Consider the following 27036-nt stretch of genomic DNA (forward strand, 5'->3'; position numbering starts at 1 on the left):
TAAATAAGTTGCATAGGTAATACTACAATCACCTGTTTATTACGCCTCTAATACCGTGCATGTCAGTAACGTCCAACAAGTTTAATGACAGAAACTTGTGGTTAACTTTATCAAATGATTTGGAAAGATTGATAAATACTCCAAAGTAAATTCTCCTTTTGTGAAAAAGATTTTTATTTCATTAATTAAGCAGCAGTTTTGATCGTTTTAATTTTTTTTCTTGTTTTTGTGTAGATTTAAATTTTAGTAAAAAATATTTGAAAGAAGGAAAAAACAGTCCAAGTTGCCGATTTTTTTACAGCAATAACAATTTGTACTTAGTATTTAAATCTTTCAGTTGCATTCAAATAGTTTTTCTCAAACCTCAAGATGAATTTCACTTAAATACTTCTTCTTACTTTAAATCACTTAAGAAAACAGAAATAGGAGCGCTTATTGACCAATCAAATTAATATTGAATTAACACAAGTTTTGAAAACATAATTAGATTTCATACAATTGCTACAGTAAAAGATTATTTTTCAGGGTTATAAAATTTCAAGTACCATTAGGGGGTTGTTTCATATAAATTAATATGTAAATGTTACCATTAACATGCAAAAGTTTAATTTATTTGACAAAAATTATTGCTCTGAATTTTTGATTTTATGATATAAAATTGATTAACATTAAACTTGAATAAAAACTTTTTTTTTTATTAGTTAAAGTATGATTTGGTCGCATTTACTTTGTCTAAATGAATGATTTTTAGATTTATGATCGTTATATTTGTTTTGTTGATTATCGTGCTGATTTAAGTCCGTTTGTCAATAAAATTTTGTCAACAACGTGTTAAAACTTATCGTATGTTTTTATCATCTTTTACGTTGATAGTTTTAACTGAAATTTAACTGTTCTCATACTTCGACTACTTAAAATGATTGCAGAAGACTAAATATAAGAAATTCGCGTGAAACCATGTTAAAACTGACAGCAGAGCTCCAGAAAACGAAAAATAGGACAATATGGTATCATATGAATGGAAAATGAGCGAAAAATGCACAAATGATTTATATAAAGTTTTGACTTAAAAAGGCTATATATATATGATAGGTTATATATGTAAACGGTTTGGATTGACGACTATATATAAATAGTTTGGATTGATGAAAAATATGGCGGGTGAGTTAAAATGTGAAATGGCAAAAGTTATATAAAGGTCTAAAATTCGTTTCTTACTAATTTCAGAAGCATGCAAGAAGTTATATAAATTTATCAGAATACTAATTCGTGCAGGAAAACAATCTTTCCGATACAAACTGAAAATTACCTGCCTCCATCTTACAAATTATCTTTCATCATTTTAGAAAAGAAGAGGGGGGGGGGGCATCAACTATATGAATGTAAGGCAGAAAATATGATAAGGATATTAAGAGAAATAGAGAACCATATTGGAAAAAGATGCTGGATCAAAGGTAGATAAAAATATTTTAAAATTTAAAAAATTCTTTTATGAGTTTAATATTTAATTGAATTTATTTTATTATTATAATCTAATTCCACTTTTTGTTTCTCATAATTTGAAGAAAACCAAATCAGTTTCTAGGTTTTATGTAGAACACATATTTCAATAAGCTGTCGTTAGTAGACGAGTTGTGTAAGAGAGTGTGTTCTCCTCCGTATTTGTTTTATGTTTGGTTTTTGCTTCCACTTCTTGTCATCCCGAATAATTTTAACTTAAAGCTAAAGAATTTTGAGCAGTTGTAATAGGATAACGTTCTTTTGGTTTTATATCAATACGTATATTGTGAGAAAGTCTTATGCAGATTAGAAGTTTTTTTCCAATATTCCAACTAAAGTATACATAATCAGAGATTCTGTAAAAGATGACTTTTTTAAAGTTAGATAAAGGAGTTAAATTACTTAATCCTCATTTCTTATTCTTTCATTTAACAGCTTCATTTTTTTTTTTTATTTGACAGCTTCATTTAACAGCTTCATTTTTTTTAAATGTGTAAAAAATTTTGCTTAAACAGGACGCTGAGAAGTTCAAATAGAATGGTATAATGTAAACAGGTGAAGGTCTGAGGTTTTCGTTGAAAATTTTTGTTTTTCTCAATCGATTTCAAAAGGAATTAACTCTCAACTGTTACTTATGAATAAGTATCTTCGGTGGGCACCACGCACGGCTGTATGTCCTTACAGCTTATTTACAGCAAACTCTAACAGCTCTGAAATCTTTGCGATTAATTCATGTCATTTGCAAAATTATACATACTGATACTTGTGCAGATCACGATAATAATCGAAAATCTTAGAGTGTGGTCATAACCGTTTTAGCAAGAATATAAACACGTACTTGAGCAGACCATTAAAAAAACGTCATTCCATTTAATTAAAAAAAGTTTTACAACTTTCGATGAAATCTTTAAGAAACATTGTGATTATTCTTACAATAGAAATTTTCTGTTTCGATTGAGAAAAAACTTTATGTAATTCGAATTTAGCAAGATTTTCCGAAACTTGATATTTTAAAAAATACTTTCAGAAAATAGGTTAAAGAAATAATAAATAGGTTGAATGAAAATATAGACACAAAAAAGTATGACTTATGTTGTTTAAATTAAATCATGTCTATTGGCAATTCCTAAGAGATGTATTTTTTTATAAAGTTTATCAGTTTATTCTTTTTTGATAAATATAATCTTAAGATAAATCATCTGGATATGAAACTGAAAGCTCCATGAAACCTCTTTCCGAAGCGAAACCAAGTAAGTTGTTAGCGATTTATAAAGGTTTTTTTTGTTAAAAAGCAAATTCCTATTGTTTGAATATTGTTTAAATGATTTTAAGTATAAAACTAAAGTTGGACAGTATTATTTCTTTTGAGTTTGATTTTAATCAGCGAAAATATCGAAAGCTTTTTGAGGTGAATATATATTTAAAAAGTTGTATTATTAATTATTTAAAATTTTACTAAAAACTAATTTTACAAAAATCTTCCATAAACAAAATCTCAAATGGTGCTGATGGTCATCCTTGAACTAATATTTTAATTTTGTGTTCAAGTTTGTGTAATTTTAATGTAAAAACTTATCATTATTTGTCTTTTTGGGGGGTTAAAGTTTGGTCTCCCACTTATGTTATTTCCGTTTTTTATTTAAAATATAAAAATTTGTATTTGGATTCTAAAACGTAAAGCAAAACTTCCAGGAGTTCGATTCCTTTCAATTGCTGATTGAAGATTCTGATGCTAAAATAAGTTTTTTTTAACATTAGGTGGCAATGAAAATAATCATTTTTTAAGAGTTGCGTATCAATTACAGTTGCTCAGCATGGTTTAATGATATTTTCTTAATTTTTTTTTTAGTATGAACCATTAGTCTTTGACTTTTTAAAATATAATAACAATAATCAAAAAGAGTAAAAAAGTGAAGTTATAATGTTAAAAAATGTTTCATTATTACAATAAAGAGTTGAGTTTAAAACATTATTTATCATAGAGCTGATTGGTTATCATATTCTCATTCAAACCTTTATATATTTAAAAAAAAAATTTCTTTTCACTGTATCAAATACAAATAATTTAGAAAGAATCAAAATTTACAGCGAAACTTTAAGTCACTAAGCATCGCTGAGCAGATTTTAGATGTTAAACACATTCTTGATTCAAACAAAATCCTGAGGCAAATTTGAGGCTGATTGACACAGTACTTTCTCAAGCATAAAAGTTTAGGATTCTTATGTTTCAATTTCTTTGACAATTTGTTAAAAATAAAGAGGGTAAATTTTATTCTTTCAGCTATATTTAGTGGTACCAGTAAACTCAAGGCCAAATGTGTTCAAAGAGCAGGGATCTGGGAGTCTATGAGCAGATGAAGATCAATTTCAGGTTTCTTGACACAAAGTAAATCACATACGATGGTGTTGCAACTTACCTTATAAATTAGGAACCGTTACTTATAAATTAGGAGCTATTACCTTATAAATTGGGAACCGGAGCAAGTGCCTTGGCTTGAACCTGCTTTTGTTTTAGAGACATGTTTTAAAGAAAATCCGATCTGGTAATTAGCTCCTCACAAATAAATCCGCGTCATGTTTTATTAGTTGGATAGCACTATGCTGGTCAGTTTCTTTTAGAAACAACGTTTTTAAAATTGCACACTTTTCGCACTGGGGTTAAAGATAGTCAGCAGTTTGAAATACTCATAACAGTTCGTTCGGGCCAACCAATTTTATATTTTTAGTTTTTTCCTAGCCTTTATATTTTCAGTTGGGTGAACACTGTGGTAAACACGTACTAACTAAAATACCAACCGTTGTTAGTAGATGTAAAACGGAGGCTTAGAGCTATCGGACCATTCCGGTCGTTGGCGCCTAACTCCCATTTTAAATCTACGACTTCAAGGTTTTTTTATGACATGTGAATCTTGTTTTTAATAGAAAATATTCCCCACTTACAATTTTTCGGAATATGTCTAGTTGTGAAATTATTTGAGAAAATGTTAGGAGGGAAAAGGCTTTCGATTTCACACACTTGAAGCCTGGACAAAATAAAATTAATGTTTTGCTGAAAGTAATCGATTGTGCGCCATTTTTAGTCTTAAATATTTATGTCTGTCACTTTAATATCATGTTACCACTTTTTGGGAGTATTTAAAATATGAATAGATGATTCTATTTGTGTTGTGTAAGACTTCACACTCTTTTTATTCCTATACTTGAGAAAGATAAATTGTCAATTTGGTAGGCATCTAGTTTTAATAAAAATTACTTTTTGGTGACTGAAAAGTTACTGGCTTGAAAAGGTCTTCCCAAACAGGGCTTCACTATTAAAGGGCTGTTTATATGGGCAAAGGATGACCCGATTGCCGTGATCTCGGCAAAAAACAGTGAGATCTCACTTGCCGGGCTCTCTTAATCATATAAACGCAAAATAAAATTAAGTTGTAATAAAGACTACGTCGAGATCTTGGTAAATGGGCTAGCCCTGCAAACAAGCTAGCCCGCTTTTCATGTAAACAGCCCCTAAGTTTGTTTTGTTTTTTTTTAATTCTTTTCGGATTATTTAACGAATATTATTACTTGTTGCGAATTTAATCTTTTTTAAAACTTTAAACACTTAGAAGTAAAAATGTTTACCAAACCAATTTGTCATTTAAAATTCAATAACTAAAAACTGACTTCCTGGTATACAGACGCCACAACTTTAAGTTCATTCAGAAGATAGTTCCTGCCAAAAATCTAAAATAAAATATATAAAAGTCATCAAAAAGTACTTGTAAAAGTCATAAAACTCTAAAAAACTCATAAAATATTTATAAAAGTTATAAAATATTAAAAGATTCATAAAATATTTATAAAAGTCAACATTAAATATTTATGTCTTCATAAAATATTGACAAAAAGTTATCATAAAGTTGCTTTAAAATGAAATAAAAACTTTATGTCAAAAGATGGAGTTTTTTTTTATTGAATAATTATTGATTATTCAATTTATTCAATTAAATCGTTATTTTGATTGAATAAATTGAATTTAAATTATTTTACATGTTTAGACAGACAATTGTAAGATTCCTGAAATAAATTTGTGATGCTTCACATAATTTATATTATTTTGTTTCAACACAGAATTGCTATTTGATTAAATCCATTAAAATTATTTATTGAAAAAAAAAAAAGATTTATGAATGTTAACTTGCCACACCATATTCATTTGGTGTTTTAAACTCTTAAAGAATTCTACTTTTACAAACTTGATAAATTCCAATTTATATTACAAAACTTAAAGAAACTTGTATTTAATTGTTAATGGAAAAATCAAAAACAAATACTTAGCATTTTTTTTTTAGGGATGAGTTGTTTTTAGGAATTGAAAAGGGATTTAAGTAATTAAGATGGAGTTTGCTTGTGATTTTACTGTAAATGTAAAAAAACATTTAGAAGCAATCACCTTAACAAGAGATTTTCACAAGTGATTTTTTTTTTTAGAAGTTAGGTAAGTAAATCCCTTTCACAAGTGATTATCTTACTATTCTTAAAGTAAATATTATAAATTAAGTACTAAATGTTTTATGAAAGTGCCTCCTCATGTATTTCAATATGCAATTGAAGTTCTCCTTTTTTTTTTTTTTAAGGAAAGTTTTGATTTATCTATTCCACAGGATAAGGTACAAGTCACAAAGAAACTATATATTCAAATTTTTTAAATTATAGTACATAAATGTATGCAGGTATTTTAGCAATAAAAATATTTTCTTAGAAACAGTAATTGAGTTGAGAGAGTTTTTCATGAAAACAATTTTTTGTGAAAATGTTATTTCTAAATTACTTTACTGATGAATTTTGACAATTGTGTTAAAAAGAAAAGAAGTTTTTTTATTCATTGATGTTTTCTCAAAGAAAGACTCTCTACTTTTTTTTGTTACATTAAATAACAAATAACAGTAATACAGTAGCAATCTAATACAAATTCTCAGTTACATGACATTCATTTATAGGGAATTATAAAAAATATTTTTGTTTTTATCTCATAAATTATTGATTATTTGTTACATTTCACTTCATTCCACCTTATGCTTGCCAACTTTTCATTATAAGTTTGTTGCAGGTTTTGTTGTGTTTGTCAGTCTTTCATATAAATATAAATTAAAGAACTTAAGATATACATTAAAATGCATTTATTTACAGAACATTCTTGCTTTTGGCACACTAGGTTCTATGGGTAACAGCTGCTGTATTAAAACAAAGGATGAACAAACTATTGTTGACACCCAAGAATATAAAGATGCTCTATACAATGTTACTGACACCAACATGGCATCAGCAAGTTCTTTGAATCATGAAGGTACAAGAAATGTTTAAGAATTTTATTGTACTGTTAAAGAAAATTTTAGTTTTTATGAGAAAATAGTTCTAAGACTTGTTTTAGGTTTTCAGTTTTCACCATCTTTTATTTTTGACAAATATTGATCTTTTTTATATGACACTTAAAAAATGATCAAAGGTATTTAAATAACAGAGCACTGTCAATATTCTGAAGATTGTGAAAATTATAGAAAAAAACATATTGATGAAAATACAAGCAGCCTAGAATGAACTATTATGTTAAATATATTCATTTTAAATATTTTGTTTATTTGTATATGCATGTATGTGTATATGTATGTTTATTTATATGTTATGTATGCATCTATGTATGTTTGCAAATTGAACATTATATATTCATGTATGTAATAAAATATTATGTAACGCACATAGCATAGAGGTTGTAATAAGTAACAGGTTGTTCAAAAACCATTATGATTTTTACAATTTTTATGATGCAATAATATTATTAAATTATTTGTTGTTTTTTTTTTAAAGAAAAAGATAAAAGTTTATGATAAGAAAACAAATTGGTTAAAGTTAAATCTTTAAAAACTGTCCCTGGCATTTTCAAACTTTATATACAAAAATTTTTGATTTCAAAGTTATCCATTTCTTGTTGTTTTTGTTATCCATTCAATCTTGTTTTTCTAAAGTTGTTACTTAACTTTAAATGATGAAATGTGTTTAATAAAAATTTATCAAAATTGTTTAATTTACTTTTAAGTTTAAGTTTTTCAAGTAATTTTCATTGCTTCTTAAGTTTATCACATGAATGAAGTTTTCTCTGTCTTCTGATTGAAACATTAAATAAATCTAAAAATATTGCAATATTTTTGTATTGTAATATTGGATTGTAATCTTCAGTTAAAAAATTGATGGAACAGTTTTAGTATATTAACATATTTCCTTATATAAAAAAACAAAAAAAAAGAGGCTGCATAAATTAAAGTTTTGTTCAGTTGAAGAGAAATTTTACTTGCAGAGTGTCTTTTACACTTAGCTAAAAAAAATTTTTTTAAAATTTAATTCTGTTTTTATAAATGTTTTACATTCTCTATGTTTAAAGAATGCAATTTTTACATTAACAACTTATTACACAAAATAATTATCAAACTGTTATTAAAAAAGTAAGAACCTCACAAGATTAAAAATCAGAAGTGAATGTGTTAATACTCTTGAGTATATTTTTAAAGTTCCAACCATGTTAAACCTCAAATGGACAAAGCTACCACCTAAACATACTTCAAACTAGATAAAACTCTGGATTTTTGAATTTTTATTTATTTAGCATGCAGAATGTTATGTCTGTAGAGAAAATATTATGAGTCTCCAACATATGATGCTTAAGTAATTGTATTGAAAAAGATGAATAGGATAAAAGCAAGTACAGTTTTAATTTTTTATGAATAAAAAGCTTTTAGTTATTATTTTTTTATTGAATAGCAGCCTCAGTGACAGTTAGAAGCTGTGTTAAAAATGTTTCATAAAATGCCAGTTTTTTTTGCTTTGGCAGAAAAATCTTTTATTGTGCATCCGAAAAGTGTTATCTTTTTTGAAAGTGAATTAAAAGATTTTGAGTTAAAAAACTGAATTAAAAGGTTGCTATCACAGTTTATAATGCTAACATGTCAATTTAAAAGTGTTTTTTTACTTAAGTTTAAGTAAAGATTTATTAGTGCTTTTTTAATAAAAGTTAATTTCTCACAACGTTTCTTTTAATTTATCACAACAAAATGATTGATCTAAGTCTTTTTTTTTTTTATAAAAGTAAGTTTTAGGTTAATCATTAGATTATGAGAAAAAACTATTAAATTTTTGCATTAATGAAATACAAAGATTTAATATATATAATAGTGATCATAGAAATTGCAAACCCCATAATATTTTATTGCAGTTTATAGCAGGGCTGTGGAGTCGGTAAGCTGCTGCTCCAACTCCGACTCCTTGATTTTATTATGGATCGACTCCCGACTCCAACTCCTTCATAAGTAACCAATATGTAACAATAAATTTACTGTAGTACGATGTTAACATTGGCTATTTCATCAATATGATACAAATAATCCAACCACTTAGTGCTTTAAACAAAATTTATTAGAAAACAATTTCTTTGCAAACAACTTTTCTGAACTCTTGTTATGCAATAAACTCTTTTGCAGCCGCTAATAACATTATGAATTTGTCAAAATCATGATTGAAATGTTGTCAGTTGGACAGAAAGAAATTGTTCTTCTTTAAGTTCATATTCTTTAAGAATCTTTTCTACTAAGACCTGGAGAAATTTGCTGGTATGATGAGCTTTGGTGTCTTTTTCTGCCAATGTCTTGATAACTACTTCATTTTTTCAAAACAAAATTAGACATTGGTTGCAAAATAGTTCACTCTGTTAAGAAACACAAAGGGTCCCATGAGAGATTCTTTAAGTTCATCTTTTTGTTTAACAGCTTCTTCAATCACTAATTTTCTACTACTCTCTCTCTCCAGAGAAACAAAGTTAATTGAATACTTACAGTCTTTCTAATGCAAAGTTAATTGAATACTTACAGTCTTTTTGTTTGTGGAGTAGCTCTTTGGTACTTGGTGGTGGCACGCCTAGCTTTCTAGAAAAAATATGCAGCACAGTGTCAGACAATTTAAGTCAGGAGTTGGAGCATCATAAAGTTATCTAGTTTAAGGGATGGTAGAGGAGAGCGCAAGGGAGGTGATTTATGATTCTCAGTGATAAGCAACAAAATACCCTATTGCTTATCACTGTTTTAAAGGCCTTAAAATAATATGTCAAACTCCTTGTCCTCCAGTTGTTGTAAACTACAATTCCCATTGTGTCTGGATATTGTACAGCTTTCAGAGCATCTTGGGACTTGCAGTTTTGTAACAACTGGAGGGCTAGAGTTTGATACTTGTGCTTTAGACTGACAGAACATAAAAAATTTTAATGAATAACATCTTTAAAATCCTTATGAGAATTATGAAACTTTGAAAGATTTTTCTTAAACTAAACTCAGAGTCAGTACAATTTTTCTGACTCCAACTCAGCCAAAATGAGCTCCAACTCCACGACTCCAACTCCGACTCCATAGCCCAGATTTATAATATGTTTCTGTTTTTTATTTTGATGGGATTTCTTATGATAATTTACAAGCTGAAACTTGCGTTATTGTTTGGGCGTAAAAATGACAGTGTGACAATAAAATGAAAAATCTTGAAGCTTGAATGTGCTTGAAAGCAAAAATATTTTCCTAATAATTGTTAAAAAAGTACTGCAACCAAGAAAAGCAGACAGTTAACCTCTTTTGAATATTTAGAATGTGTCTCATTTTGACAATATTGCTTGACCTTCAAGTTGTTAACTAATGGAAATAAGTATACTAGACATGTCCAAAAAACAACTTTTTTAAAAAATGTCTGAGCACAGCTGCTAAATGTGTTCTATGTAATAAATAAATACTAAATTTAAAAAATTTTTGAATAAAAAAAATTTTTAGGGGTCGCTCAAGACCCTTAAACATCAGACGAGTCCCTAATATTTTGAAAAAAAAAGTTTTTTAAAACCATATCATGTTGGGTCTCAAAAGAAGTGAAATTTTATAAAAATTTCAAAAATAATAAAAAAAGTTTATAAAAAACACAAATTAAAAAGTTTATTAAAAAAAACTTTAAAAATATGCACTTTTTTATTTTTTGTTAAAAAACGATAGTTTTTAATTCATAAAATTTGAACTGGTAATTTTTATATAAAATAGTTAATATTTTTAAAATTTGAACTGGTAATTTTTATATAAAATAGTTAATATATTTATCCTCTTCTTTATCTTGAATGACTTATTCATTTATCAATAAATCAATCTTGATTTCAAAAGAAACATGTTTCTAAATTTAAATGCTGTTACATTTAGCTTTATTTCTCCTCCCCCCTCCCTTCCCCCCGTTTACCCTTATATTTGCATCTTGTTGACAATTAGATTTGTACAGGAGAAAGTATTCATGTCAGTTTTTTAATTTCAGTTCTCATAGTCAGTCATTCATTTAATTAAAGTTTAAACAACTTAAGTTTTGTGCAGTTTATTTCATTCTCAAGTTGTTTGTGATGATGAGAGTTGTGACTCTTGTTTCAGTAAAACTTCTCTACTTCATAGTCTTCATGCTAAAATTGATAATTAAGCATATTGGAATGTGTTTATTTTCTGGTTAAAAGTTGAAGAAAACATTTTTTACAATTCTTAGAGTACAGAAGGCAATAAATAATTTTTATTTAGGAATGGATGTAAGGATAGTGAATAATTTAAAAGATAAAGTGGCATCATAATGGAAAATATTTGCATGTAGCACTAGTTTTAATTATGTAAATACTGTTGTTGATCAAATTGATCATAATGTGGATGTTGCTGTTGATAAAATAAATTATGATTTTTGTCAAGAGAAAATCTAAAATTGAAGTTTTCTTAAAAAAACTTTATCAACAATGTCCAAATGATTAAGTTTTGAGTTAATTTGTACTAGAACTAAAAGATGTTTTTAAAAACATTTTAAAGCAATTCATCTAAAGTCTTATGTATTTTTGTGTGCAGAGACCATATCTAGTATCAGTTTTTTACTATCCGCAATTCTCTCTGATTGACATTTTATTACATATTTCTCAATACAGATAATTTGATACCTAAAGATTTAAATGCCAAAGTTCTTTGTAATAGGTTACAATTTTTATTTACAATATTATAAAATTACATCTCGTTAATTTTTGGTGCTTATATTTTAACATTTCATATCCCTTTTTTCTGTAAAGTTTCTTGTAAACCTTTTTCTTGGATGTGATACATTTTGTTGTTCTCTGTGAAATGACCAACAGTAATCATCAATTATGTTGATATTCCACCTTCCTTGACATGGTTTTGTTATCTCTTTTATGTCCTAATTAAAATGTTTTTGAAAAAGTTTTTTAAAAAAAAGTCAAGATGGTTGTGCAAGAAGTAAACTTTAGGCCTCAGCAGACAACTCATCTATCATATTAGCTACAATAAGTTCATAGTTAGGAGCTTTTATATTGCCTAAAAACTTCATAACTACTATTCACAGCTTCTTTAAATGATATCAAAGCCTTTTTTTTTTCTATTGTATTGTTGTTTTAAAGTTGCAGTGAAGCTTCCCATCGTAAATCCCTTTTTGCAGTTTAGCTTCTGAAAAATTAGAAAGTTTTTACAAATATTTAAAACACTCACCATCTTTAGACAAAGCTTGACAAATGTAAAAGAATCATATTTAGGGTCTATTAAATTTATTTATTATAATTTATTAATATACAATTATCTTCTATGTCTGCATGTTTCATTTAAAACACATCAGTAACTGCCAAAAGCAGTTACTGATGTGTTTTAAATGAAACATGCAGACATAGAAGACGAAAAGAGCAAGGACAAGAAGGTAGAAATTGACATGGATATAGAGGAGGAAGAAGATAATGATGTGGATTTAAATGTACCTTTTGTCCTAGACATGGTTGAATTGAATCCTAGAAATATGGCTCCAGATATACTAGTTCTTATATCTAAAGTCAGCTATGTTGTGAAAAAATTTAGAAAATCCCCTGTAAAAAACAATTTTATTCACAAAAAAGTTCAAGAGAAGTATGGCAAAAAAACTCTCTTCTTATAGATGTAAACACAAAATGGAACAGCATGATGATCATGATCAGGAGATTTCTCCCGGTTTTAGATGTTGTTTATGTTGTTTCTAAAGAGATTGGAACAAACTTTGAGTTTACCAGTGAATAAATTGAACTTTTGAACATTAAAGTTTTGAATCTTGAGCCATTAGAAATTGTCTTGAAAAAAATTTGCAGCAGAGAAGCTATTTTGTTTACTACACATGGAGCTATCCATGTCATTATCAGCAAGTTAGAAGATATTAACCCTATCTTGCAGGAAGCATGAAAGAAGCTGTATTAAAAAGATACAGAGAAAAACAACAGAGCAATTTTCTTGCTTTATTAAGACATTTGAAATAACTGACTCAGTAAGAAACCTAGAGCTTTCTTACAACAGTTCATCAAATCCTGAGAGTTAACTGAACCTGCTATTTGAAGAAGAATTAGATTTGACCATAAGTCAGTCTCTTGCTGGAAAAGATAGCAGTGATAAAAAATTCAAATCATTGTCCAAAGAGTTCAACCTTTGTATGTAAGTAATGGTAAAAGAACAAAAAAAATTTAAAGACACTATTGTCGACACTTAAAACTATTACTCCAACTTTTGTTGAAAGTGAAAGAGCATTTAGTGCTGCCGGTTGCTTTGCTACAAAGAGAAGGTCACGAATAAGTGCTAAATTCTTTGATAGTTTTTGCTTTTTGAAAGGTTATTTCTTATATATATATATATGTAATATATAAAAAGATGAAAAACAAATATCTTTAAAAAAATAATTTACACTTTTTTGTTTAATTTTTCAGTGGGTAAAAACCCCGGTAGTTTTATAAAAAACCGGTAAATATTTTTTCCATAAAATAACCATGATTTACCAGTAAATATTTACCGGTAATTTACAGATTCCCAATTATAGTACCAAGGTGGATAGTACTGGTAATTGGGACTGCTTTAATTGATATGACTAGGTTTGTTTAACAGCATAGTTCCATCAGCTGACATCAGCTGGTTGATCAAAAACTAATGGTGGCAGTTTTACAAGGTAAGATTAAACTTGGATGAAAGAAAATGAAATAAATTGATAAACTTGGCCAACATGATCACCAGATTTGAATTAAACTAAAATCTATTTTGGGTTGGATGGTGAAATAATTATTCAATATCAAATAAATAACCTAAAGCAAGAAGTAGATACTTTTTAGTGTTCTTTTGTAAAAAATAATTTTTTTTCATACTTTCCTTTGTTTCAAACGTAGTTTTAAAGAACTTATGCAATGGAAATTTTTTGAAACAAATCAGGGAAAGTGGGTCCAGTTTTCATATTTTTTCCCTAATTCATTTTTGAGTAGCTGTTCCAGAAATATTGTAAAATTCCATTGTGGATATGCTTTTCGGTAGCATATCCACAAATTTAATTTACAACATTATTGTTCACGTTTGATTTGCTATCAATGATGCATGCAATTTCAACATGAAATTTCATGAGAAGTTCTTCTTTCCTTTGCAAATTTTATTACTCTCACAAATTTGCGTTTGCGTATGTCAAGTCATGTTTATGTTCCCACAACCTTCTATGAACTAAATGTAAACATTCATAATGCTATTATTTGTGAAGATTTCTTTGAATTTCCTACTGTGTCAATGTATATTATGTGGCTAGAAATTTTTTCACATGTAAATATAACATTTAGCTGTAAATAGCATAAATTCTATTTATAGGTGAACCATTGGTATCTCAAGTTGATTTGGAATGTGGTAAAACAGCTGTTTCTATACCAGTTGATCATAATTTATCCCAACCTGCACTAGCATCACCTTCTAATGGAGGATCACCAAGACGAACTGTCCTTTATAATTACTCAGCTGCTGGTGACAATGAGGTATATTTTTGTATATTCTTATTTGTATTATATCATACTTTAAAAAATATATTATGCTTTTAAAGGCATGGTATATGTTTTAAATATTATTACTTTTTAAACCAAGGGATAATAAGGGGAGTTAGACCATTTACCATAATGGTAGAACGGTTTGCATAATTTTTTAAAAAATTGGCTGTTTACAAGTCATTAGTGGCCCCTTCCTCCTCCCCCAACCTCTAACTTTTTTAAGCAAAATTAAAATTAGTATATTCATCTAAAAGTTTTAACTTTCTTTTTTACAAAAACATTCATGCTTTAGTATCTGGTAAAGTGGAAAAATAAGATTGTTTTCACTTTAAGAATTTCTTATTATACTTTTTACTCTATTTTAACAAATGGTATTGGAAAAATTCAGAGAATATTTATAAAGTTGTTTGTTTTTTTTTTCAGGAAAAACTTAATGTGATGAAAGATCAAGCAAAAATGAGTGATATCCTTGACAATTCAGAACTTCTATTAAAATTAGCAATAATGATTGGGAAAGACTGGCAGAAATTGGGACGCTTCTTATCAGTCAGTATTAATGAACTTGATGTGATAGATGCTGACTATTATGATATGGAAGAGAAGGCACACAGAATGTTTAATGCATGGAAAAACCAACAAAGGTTTCCTACATTAAATGTTTTAGCGAATGCAATATACAAGATAAATAGATTAGATTTGATAAGAGTGATGGAAAAGTTATCAAGTACAAACTTATTTTTTTAATACATTTAAAGTAAAAATTCTTGTAGAAATTCTTTTTTCTTTTTTTCTTTTTCTTTTTCTTTTTCTTTTTCTTATTCTGAATATACTCTGAAGGTAATAAACATAGTAAATAGATTCTTAAAATGTTTCTCTCTTATATTTTGCTTTTTGTAGTAGAAGTTGAAATTATTTTTTACACAAACAATATTTAGAATGTTTAAGTGTGTTGCTCATTTTTGATAAAATACTTATTAGATAAATCATTTGAGGTAGAAAACTCAGTGAAGCCATCCATTGAAGATAAAGTAGGTTAGTTGTTGTAAGTTATTTGGCAGTATGCAAAATCTTATTGTTTGAATATTTTTTAAATGTTTTTAAACATCAGATCACATCAACAAAACATTTTTGCAGTTGAGATTTTAACTCATGCAAGAATTATTTCCATTCAATCAGTTCTATTAAATATTTTTTTTGATTAATGATTAAATGACATGATTCCCATCCATTCCCATCAATTGTAAGGGAACCCAGGGTAATTTTGACAGGTTTAAACAACTCTAATTAGATTAAAATATTCTCAAATGAATTATATTCTCCAGTTCTACTGCATGGTAGAACTCTTTCTCTACTTTATTACAATAATTTTGTCCAAGTTCAGGGAAGTAAACTGGAGTTTTTTTTCAATTTCCAGCACAGAATAATTTTTCTAACATCACATATAGATATGCCAAGCAAAATTCTAAACATAAAGTTTGAAAACTAAAAAAAATAAAAATGCATGAAAATAAACATGAAAATAAATCAAATTAAACATGAAAATAAATCAGTCTTATTTGGTGGTTGATTTTTATTATTATTTTTAATTTTATTATTATTTTTATTATTATTATCATTTTTGTTATTCTTATTATTTTTTTTATTGTTAGTATTATTAATTTTATTATTACGACTATTATTATTATTATTGCTATTATTACTATTATTACTATTGTTACTATTGTTATTATTATTATTATTATTACTCCTATCATTGTTATTATTATTATTATTATTATTATTATTATTATTATTATTATTATTATTATTATTATTATTATTATTATTATTATTATTATTATTATTATTATTATTATTATTATTATTATTATTTTTATTATTACTCCTATCATTGTTATTATTATTATTATTATTATTATTATTATTATTATTATTATTATTATTATTATTATTATTATTATTATTATTATTATTACTCCTATCATTGTTATTATTATTATTATTATTATTACTCCTATCATTGTTATTATTATTATTATTATTATTATTATTATTATTATTATTATTATTATTATTATTATTATTATTATTATTATTATTATTATCATTTATATTATTCTTGTAGTTATTTGTGTTTTTGGTCATTGTTCTGTTGAAGCAAAAAAATTAATTCCTCATCTATGTTTTTGAGGTGAATGTTTTAAACTTGTGTCCAATACAGCAATTAACAAATTAGTATTCATTGTTTTATCAATAAATTATAATTTTCCAACAACTTTCCAAATTTGCAACCCCATACCATATAATGTTTGTGCATTAACTGATTGAGGTGTTTAGCATATAAAACTGGGCTGTTATGGTTAAAAGAAACTTCATAATGGTACCTTTATATGAAAACTTTTCTTTTTAGATATAAGCAAAGCACTGAAAACCTATTATCTTAAAATCTATAAAACAACAGAGCAACTTGTACATAAAATGATAACCCCTATTGATGTTGAACTTTCTGATAAGTTTGTAGAACTAACTTTGGTTGATGCAAATGAAGTGGAAAAAGATGCTGCGAATAATTCTGAAGGAAAAGATTTTCTTCAAAAACATTTGAGTCATGAACGAATATGTTTGCAAAAAGTGTTATCAGTAAATTCCTCTTTACTGTTGATTTCTGGGATTGCTGGTATTGGAAAAACATTGTTTCTTAAGAAATGCCTACTTGATTGGGCAAAGGGTTCAATATGGAAAAGTATAGATCTAGTGTTTTTTCTGGAATGCAGACAGTTAAATCTAAATGATGGTATTGGCAGCATTGATAAGCTGCTGAATTTTTTTTACAAAGATTTTGTTAAAGGCTTTAATATTTCTCATCTCTCTATGTTGTTTTTGGTAGATGGGTTGGATGAGTTTTTATGGTTAGATGAACTTTTAAAACACGATTCAAAAAAACTTAGTCAACATCCCATTGTTAATGCATTAGCAGATACTTTAAACTTTGGTAAAGCCAAATTTATTATTGCTGGAAGAGTTGATGCAATATTAAAATGCAAGAACTGGAATAAGAAAGAAAAGATAGTCATTCAAATAATGGGTTTCAATAATGATGGAATTAATGATTATATAGAGAAAAACACACACAAAAATCAAGCTGAAAGTGAAAATAATGTACTTGAAGAATCTTATGCTGCAAAAGCAATGGCATCTGTGCCATTTTATTTAACAGTAATGTGTTCAATCATTACTTCTACATCGGAAAAGTATTATTCATTTAACACTATGACGGAGTTATACTGCTGCAATTTTTTATACTTTTTACAAAAACACATTAACAAAAATAAGGAACCAATTTGGAAGGTGATGGAAAGTGCAAGTGTTAAGGAATATATTTGTAAAATTTGTAAAATTGCTTTTAAGTTGCTGAAGCAAGGCAAAGTTATTTTCACTGACTCTAAAAAGAAACAGATGGGTAACTTTAATGATCATGATGATGATAAAGTATTCCGTTTCATTAAAAAAATTGAGTCACATGCTGGTTATCGGTATCAGTTTGTTCACATCACTTTAATGGAGTTTTGTGCATCTGTACATGCATACATTTGTTTAACTCCAAGTGAGATTATGAGAGACAAAAGAATTCGAAGTTTATTGCCAATGATATGTGGATTAGCTAATAGAGATTCCAGCTGCTTTGTAAATTTTATTGCCAAAATAAAGAAGTCAAGAGAAGAAAAGCATTCGTTGTTACTAGAAGTCCTTAGTAAGTTTAAATACTAAGTTATATCTTTTCCTATTATTTTACTTTGTGGATTTATAAGATATTTCTTGTATAGTCCCAGGACAGAGAGTTTTCAAAAACTGGTTGAAATTTTTTATTGTTTTTTACCTTTTTGGTAGGCCTTGCAACACATTTTTATGTGTTTGAGATTAGTGTTTTAGTTTGCATTTATGTTGCGTTTACTTGTTTGGTTGTAAGGGGTAAGAGAGGACAGAATACAATGTGATGTGTGAGGTAAAGTTTTGCATATTTGTTCAAAGATCAATCAGAGATCTTAATAATTTACTTTGAAATAACAAACTGAAAGTGTAAATAATGTACTTGAAGAGTCTTATGCTGCAAAAGCAATGATGATGATGATGATGATGATGATGATGATGATGATGATGATGATGATGATGATGATGATGATGATGATGATGATGATGATGATGATGATGATGATGATGATGATGATGATGATGATGATGATGATGATGATGATGATGATGATGATGATGATGATGATGATGATGATGATGATGATGATGATGATGATGATGATGATGATGATGATGATGATGATGATGATGATGATGATGATGATGATGATGATGATGATGATGATGATGATGATGATGATGATGATGATGATGATGATGATGATGATGATGATGATGATGATGATGATGATGATGATGATGATGATGATGATGATGATGATGATGATGATGATGATGATGATGATGATGATGATGATGATGATGATGATGATGATGATGATGATGATGATGATGATGATGATGATGATGATGATGATGATGATGATGATGATGATGATGATGATGATGATGATGATGATGATGATGATGATGATGATGATGATGATGATGATGATGATGATGATGATGATGATGATGATGATGATGATGATGATGATGATGATGATGATGATGATGATGATGATGATGATGATGATGATGATGATGATGATGATGATTGTGATGGCAATGGCAATGACAATAATGATGATGATGATGATGATGATGGATGATGATTGATGTTGGTGTTTTTATGATAGCAAGCACTCACTACAAAAAAATTGTGAGTTTTTCATTGAACTTACTTCTAAACAATAATAATGAAGGTGCTAATATAATAAATAATAAAAACAAAAATAATAATAAAATCAATAATAGTAATGATTTGTTAAGTTAAAAATACTTTTCCACTGAAAAAAAATGAAACAACAAAAGAATGATAGCCACCAAAAACTTGTTATCTTTAACATATGCAGTGTAATAAAGTTAGAAAAAATACTTTAAAGGAGGATAAATTATTCAATATTTAAAAGATGTTTCTCATACAATATAAAACAATTTTAAAAGAAAAATGTTTTAAAAAATGTTGCATTTTTTTTTTCATGTAAACAGGGTCTTAGTATAATCAACAGTTTGAGATTCAAAGAAATTGAGTTTGAATCTCAAACTGTTGATTATACTGAGAAACTGACTTCATGCTTTTTCAGATTGAACAAGTGGTTTTAGCTTATTGCAGTTTTTAGTTAAAATAAAAGACTTATTAGGCTTTTAATAAACATTTTAAATGTTTATTAAAATATTTTAATAGCATTCGCGAATACTATTTTGAAAATTTTTTTCATACAACTTTGTTATTTATTATGTAAAACTAATCTTTCTTCAAGTGAATTATGCGGGTTTTTTTAGTTTAAAGATTGCAGTGTACTTAACACACTTGCTGCTTATTTCAAAGTTTATTTAGTCAAAACAATTGAACAAAATTAGAGCAAAACAGAAACATTATGTTAAATTTTTAGATGAGGTAATAACTTTTTCCTTCACTCTTGTACTTGTATTTTTTGAATAAAAGTATGTAAAATCTATAATTAGATTAATTATATATATACATACATATACATATATATAAGATATAATTTTTATATATAGGTATAAAATTATTGTTTTTCCCTTCAATTTAACTTTGTTAAATTGAAAAAAAAAAATTATATTTTGGGCTGTGACAGATGTTTTAACATCTCTTACTGCTCAAAAGATCATTTTTCTACTTCAAAATTGGTGACAAGGTTGTTAACTTCAAACATTTGGTTATAGTTTGTTTTTTCAAATTTAATATTCAATAAAATTCCTTTATTAGAAGTTAAAAATAGTTTCATCAATGTTAAAGCAAATTCAAGTTAATTAAAGTTAACTTAGAAATAATGTAATCAATGCCATCTCAATTTATTCAGTTGAAGTTACGAAAAATATTTTTAAGACTTTTTTTTGTAAAACTTCAAATCGCAACTTGTTTTTAAAAAATGCTTTTAACAAATGGTTTTTAGAAGAACAGTTTTTGAAATAATTTAAAAATTAAAAACATGATAAAAAGAAAATCTTTTAGCTTAGCAGTGTAAAATAAGTTTAATATGCATGCTGCAATCAATAACTGCCACAGAGAAAATCAAATAATTTATATTTTGATTTTGTTAACATCTTTTTGATGTGTTCTTACTCTGCTTTAAATGTTATATCTTTATTGTTTCAAGTTTATGTTGATGTTTACTTTATATGTTGTATTATTTCCAGTAAAAAGTACTGCTACACATTATTAACTAAGGTGTCTACTCATCAACTTAGAATAAATTAAGATTAAGTAATTTTTTTAAGTTAAATTTTAGGTAATTAAATTCTAAATAATTTAACCCCCTTATATAAAGTTGTATAAAGTGAAAGTATGAATTTATTTTTCTTTTAAGTGTTTATTACAATTTAAGATTTACAAAATTTAAATTGTTTATCCTCCTTTAAAATATTAAAAATTCTGCAGATGTTTAAAGTAAATTAAATCACTTGTTAACAAGACATTTTTAAAAAAACATATTGACCAGTATTTGCAACAAATGCTCCTTTAAAAAAGATTTCAGACATGAACATAACATATATCTGTTAATCATATTAATATGCATATCAATTTAAAAATGAAAGGTATATGTTTTTTGCTTCAAGATTCTTAAATATATGTCAAAATGAATAAAATAATAAAAAATATTGATTTTTAAAAATAGATTAAAGTAATCGTTTAAACGGTATGCACAGTTTAAAGGTGGTTATATTGTTTTTGACCATAAAAAATTTAACTCCAATATTTGACTTTATTACACGACCAGAATTTTTTTTTTTTTTGATCACAGAAAAATGCCAATTTTGACTTTTGAAGATTACAAGACCATAACATAATTAAAATTTTGGACAAAAATGTGCATTCCTTATTACCAGGGAATGAATAAGTATTGATATGTAAATGTACGCAATCTATAATATAAATCCTTTTTGATCTTTATTTTGAAATCGACTTATATAAGCGTTCCAGAGGCAGGAGGCGTTTTTAATGTTTTGTAGTTTCTCTACCATTTTAATGTTTTTGACCATAATGTGGTCTCTTTAACGATGTCAAAAGGTTATTAACAAAATGCCATGTTAAGAATAGCTTAACAAAATATTAATGTTAGTCTTAATTTTTTGATGTTTCTATGATCACAACTTTCTATTGCACTTTGTAAAGTTTTCAATAATTAGTTATGCTTCAGTTAGAAATGATTTTTTTCTCTTTTAGCTAGTAAATGGAGTTTAATTAATATAGTAATATTGGTTGCTTATGCCAAAAAATATCAATTAACAAATTTCACTTTTTGAATTTTCGACGAGCCACAGGATAAACGATTTAAATTTATTTCCCCTTCCTTTTTTTATTTTCATTTCTAATTAAATAAGAAGTTTTTCTATATAATAAAATTTGATACTTTTTTTCTTAGATTTTCTACTAAAAGTTCGTCCGAGTAGTGGTAAGAGTTATTTATTATTTTAATTTGTTTAGGGAAGATTTTACGTGATCAATGCTTTAAAAATGCGATTGCTTTATTTTCAAGTACATTTCTTCGGTTCGTTTCCGTGCCACAAATTTAAAATAATTAATGAGTTCGACTACTTTTCTTCTCTCATTTGCAAAATACCATTTAGCATTTCTAGCTAAAAATGCTCCTTTTTCTATAAAAACAAGGGAAGAAACTCTTTTGAAGAAAGTTTCAAAAGCTGAAGGGAAGTAGTGAAGATTTTTATGACGTGAGTTTTTTCGGTCTGTTTTAGGAAGAAAATGACTCTCATGACTTTCAGTATATTGTAAAGATTCAGTATTTTACTAATTGTAGTGTAAATGATGTTATTATCAGTTGCGTTTATTATCTAAGTAGATGGATTGTTTTGTCAGTTTTATTTGATAGCCTCGTTCTATGATAAACTTTAGTTTTAACATATTTTCTATTTTCTGAGGTTTCCTTTTCAGTGTCAGTTTTATTACTTTGTTAAATTGTGAGAAAATAGTTATTAGTTATCAATTTGTTATGTATCAATAGGTAGAAGATAATTGTAAATGTTTATGTTGAAAAACTTTTATTTTCCTTGTAAATTTGAAACCGTAAACATTACTTGAAGTATTGCTTTCACTCATCCGTTAAAATTCTTTTTGAAAATCATTTTCACTGCGACAAAAGACCATCAGCAACTTTTTGACAAATAGAGTTATTTTACACTTGTGATTTACTTTACTAGCCTTCGAAAATTGACTTCGTTTGACCTTATCAGTAGATCAATTCAAGAGGGCGATACAGCCAAACAACCTCTTATTCTAGTTTTATGTAAACTCTTTTGTCTAAAAAACTTCTCTCTAAAAACACTCCTCCCCCACCCACTACTTCTCACCACTTGAAAAATAGGATGTTTGGTTAAAATAAATAGATAAGATAGCCCAGCAAGCACACAACGTTGAAATAGCGTTGATCGACGTTGATCAACGTTGTTTCAGCGTTGTGTGCTTTGCTGGGAGGGTAGTAGCTCCTTTTTCTCCTCTCAGCCAAGTCTCTAGTTATTTATTTTCTTGTAAGCTATTTCTTTCAATAAAGAAAAAATAAGTTTACCGCTAAAATAAAGCGCATCGCTTTTGTTTCGACTCTAACAGTTCTATTCTGTATTTTTATCGACTTGTTGAACTTAATTTTTCCCTTAAAAAACGACACTTTGAATCTGAACTCAAAGTCGGCTTTATTTATCATGCAGTTTTTACCCCCTGAAAATGTAACAAGAGTTCAAAAAGATGAGTTTTTGATATCAGAGTTTTAATGTTTCAATTGAAAGTTACTTTAAGAAATTCTTTTTTATATTTAATATTTGAGGGGTGTAAGGAAAAATAGTATGTGATTTTTTAGAAATTTCAAAAAAAATATTTGGCGACGTTTTGTCATAATTTTGTAAAACAGATTGTTACTCGATGTTGGGTTTTTCAGAAATAAAAATATTAGGGGTGTGGCTGTAAAGAGCTGAAATGATCTTTTGATATTTCTAGAACTTTTGTAGCAGCAGCGAGACAAACCCTGTTTTTAAGTCTTAGAGAATATTTTTAATCACTTATTTCAACGCATCGTTTTGGATTTTACACTTTGCAGTTAATACATAAGCTTGTATCCAATGTGTACCATACGCGGATAGCAATATTTAAAAATCTACGAAAATTGAAATCTTTTTTGTAATAAGGTTGCAAAATATAGTCGAAAGAGATATAATGGCTCCCTTGGGATTGTAATATGCAATATATAGGAAATGTTTAAAGTACCTTCTGTTTATTTATACTATTACGATATTAATGATATTATTGTTTAATGATAATATTACGTTTAACGATGAAACGAAACAAATTATATAGAGCGTTGAACTAATCAGATTTTAGCAGACTTATTCAATATGTGGTCTTCTTTAGTCAGACTGACTGCTTTTCTTATGATATTGATTTAAATTTAAAAATGAAAAGCCGCACTTTAAAATTTCACTTATAAATAACATTTTTTACCTGCATTCTGTATATTATGACTTTTTTGGTTAACAGAAGCAAACTCTTCTGTTAACCAAAAGTCTCTCATAACTTTAGATAGAAAGATAAGAGTTGAGTTATAGATATTTTTATTATAATGCAAAAATTTCTCTATTTTTACAAAATTGAAATCAAGTATTTTTTGTTTGTTTAAAATACTAAAAAAAGTATAAAAGCTTCAATCGCATTCCTACTTTTAAGAATTGTGATGAGATGCTCAAATATTCTCAGGAAAAATGAGAATAAAAAGAATGTAGAGATTTTCAGGAGAACTGAGAATATGTAAAGCGTAATATGATAAACTGAGCCAAGAGAACGAATGCAAACTGTATTTCTAGATTCCACGTTCGAGTTTTCAATTACAACTAAATCCTCACTCTGTTTGATATTTTAAAACAACCTGTGAGCAAACGGACGTTTTTCAAATGAGAACATCGCCGCAGGAGTTGAGTTGTTTCATTGATGAAAATCGCAAACTTCTATGTGCATTTTCTTCTTGATTTCTGAATGAACGGCGTGAAAGAAGTGTTTATGATTTTGTTGTTATGTGTCATGTAGTTGTTAAAATTAGTTTTGAGTAGATTATATTTCTATTAGTTTGGATTTTAGAGAAAAAGCGATAAAAAGCTCAGTTAATTCAATTACTTTATGTCTCTTTGCCTAAAGTTATAAATTTGAAATGTTTTAGTTTCTTTTTAAAATCAAATAGCGCGCTTTTTAATTCTTTTGGCTAAGTTTCTGATTGGCTTATTTGTTATTCGTATTTCTATTGGTAGAAGCGCAACCAAAGTTTGAGATTTGCGTACGACAAGTTTCAAAAAATATTTGGATTCTGTATTTCGCAAATTTTTTATTTGTTTAACAAATGTTTAACAAATAAAATTTTTTTTTTGAAATTTGTGATCTTTTGGACTGTTTTAATCTCTTTGATATAAAAATAAAATCCACATATTTATTAAACACGATATTGCGTTTTCAAATTTTTCAAATTTTATCTTGATTAATTTTTTGTTGCAAACAAATAAATATTAACAATAATATTAATATGCTACTTTTCTTCATATGAAGGTCTTTCTTCAGTTGATCGAAAATTGTTCTTGGAATGCTTCTTTGAAGCGCAGGCGTCGATTACAGAGGACTTGAAAAGATCAATTAATGAACGTCGGTGGGGGATTGTTATAAAAAATGGAAAAACTGCTATTGAAGTTTCACATGAGAAATATTTCATGCAGAAATTTTTTGAAGCAGGATGCAAGTTGAATCATTTATGGGTTGATAAAAATATTTTATCTGAGGATGAGAAAAAACTTGTCATTTTAAGTTCTACCAACGTTCGTGATGTCAATTTAAATCATCCAGTGAAGATCGATGGATGGACGCCGATACATAAAATTGAATGGTTGCGGATAAGCACCCATTATACTTTCGTATCAAAGAACGAGTTCGAAGGTTTCTTTCTTCCGTGGATTCGACTCGCTGATGAATTAAACCTTTACCTTCACGACGACACGAACTTCATTGAAGATATTTGCGAATGGCTTCGTGGTTCGAATTTCAGGAGGTTGATGATTTCTACCGACCACTGTGCAGAATGTTTTAACAACATCGAAGAGTTTAAAGAAACACGAAAAAATGTTTAAAATGTTAAATAAAAAATAAATACAACTGCAAATATGTAAAAAGTATATGTAATTCAAGAATGTTTTTATAACATCAAAGAGTTGAAAAAGTTGAAGTGATACGAAATACTTTTGATTGTTTAAATATTTTTAATATGTTAAATAGAAAGGTTAAATGTTAAATAAGTAATGCAAGAATTATTTATGAAATGAAATGTTAAGTAATTTTAAAAAGAAAAAAAACCATTTTCTTATGAAACATGAAAAGTGGAGAAAAAATGGAACGATTTACATTTTTATTTGGAGTTTTTGTTGCAAATATTTGTTGTTTATTAAAACTTCAAAAAGTTTCTTAAATTCTTCAGAAAATCACAGAAATAGAATAAAATGATAATAATTTGATGTAATAATAATAATGGAAATATAAAAAGATTACCTTGGTTTTATGTTGATATCAATGGTGACAGTTAAAAAAAAAATCGAGTTTTTAAGATGAGATTCGAAATTTTTTGAGAACGGAAAGTTTTTTTTATTAGTTGTTAAGAAGTAAAAAAAAAATTGGAATTTGGAAAATTGAAAAAAAAGTTCGAACGGTAGACATTTTTTTTTTCTCAAATGAAGATAATAGCTTAGAAATTCTTTTTTTGTAAAAAAATACTTGAATTTTATTAGATAATTTGTTTCGTGAAATTTTTGGTTGTTTTCTAATGAAGTTTTTTTCAACTCTAATCATTTATATTAACTGATTTCATTTTTCATATAATTTACACTTGCCGTTTCCATAGTAATTAAAATGATCTTAAGTGAAAAAAGTCCGAAAAAAATTTTGTTCAAGATAGGTCTCAAAGAGGTATGGGGCATACTCTAATTTCTAGAATGTCGATAATGAACTTGAATGAGGATGATTTGCAAAAAGTTTCTGACAAAAAATCCCGCCCCTGACCCCTAACTGGCCTATTCCTAGAACTACGTCTTCTAAAAGTCTGAAAATTTTTTTGCTTATTCCAAAAACAAGATCGATATTTGTAGGTCAACTATTTGTTTTTACTGTCTATCATTATTTTGTTTTAACAATTGTAATGTTTAATAATTTAATCATTAACTGATATCGATTAAATCTCTGTAGTTTTTAGGAGTTGGACTAATTACATCACTATTTAATGTCATAATTTTGTTTTTATTTACAGATTTTAGAGAGAAACGAGCACGCTGCTCAAAAATTAAGGCAATTGACCGTAATGAGCCAGCTGTTGTTTTTACGAGCAAGAGCAAATTTAAGATGTATTCATTGTTCCTTTTTATTAAAAGAACTTCCATCGAGAGAAATAGAAAGAAAAAAAAAATGACAGAGTTATTTT

The 27036-nt window shown here is 27.3% G+C and overlaps 1 protein-coding gene across 9 annotated transcripts; it reads left to right on the forward strand.

Moving 5' to 3' along the window:
- Positions 1-836: 836 nt before the first annotated feature.
- Positions 837-25798, forward strand: LOC145198634 (NACHT, LRR and PYD domains-containing protein 3-like). 9 transcript variants are annotated; one of them, XM_090076320.1, is made up of 8 exons: positions 837-2750; positions 6695-6826; positions 14205-14365; positions 14798-15098; positions 15353-15406; positions 16785-18125; positions 21955-21984; positions 25128-25798. In XM_090076320.1, exons 1-8 carry the CDS (start codon positions 2723-2725, stop codon positions 25697-25699), a joined length of 2619 nt encoding a protein of 872 aa, XP_089932446.1. In that variant the 5' UTR covers positions 837-2722; the 3' UTR covers positions 25700-25798. The 9 variants fall into 9 exon arrangements, with proteins under 9 accessions (XP_089932446.1, XP_089932445.1, XP_089932449.1 ...); XM_090076319.1 differs by having other exon boundaries at positions 837-1454; XM_090076321.1 differs by lacking the exon at positions 837-2750 and adding an exon at positions 2762-2908.
- Positions 25799-27036: the final 1238 nt, after the last annotated feature.

This window comes from Hydra viridissima, unplaced genomic scaffold (genome assembly GCF_058129835.1).
Source record: "Hydra viridissima isolate aposymbiotic clone 2 unplaced genomic scaffold, HvirCarnegie_v1 scaffold_1, whole genome shotgun sequence".
In the NCBI taxonomy this organism is placed as follows: Eukaryota; Metazoa; Cnidaria; class Hydrozoa; order Anthoathecata; family Hydridae; genus Hydra; species Hydra viridissima.

Coding starts and splice junctions, on each gene's coding strand:
- LOC145198634 (XM_090076319.1), top strand. CDS start 1,397: ATGATAAGGATATTAAGAGAAATAGAGAACCATATTGGAAAAAGATGC. Junction 6,827..14,204: donor AAGTTCTTTGAATCATGAAG/GTACAAGAAATG, acceptor TTCTATTTATAG/GTGAACCATTGGTATCTCAA. Junction 21,985..25,127: donor AAAAGTTCGTCCGAGTAGTG/GTAAGAGTTATT, acceptor CTTCATATGAAG/GTCTTTCTTCAGTTGATCGA.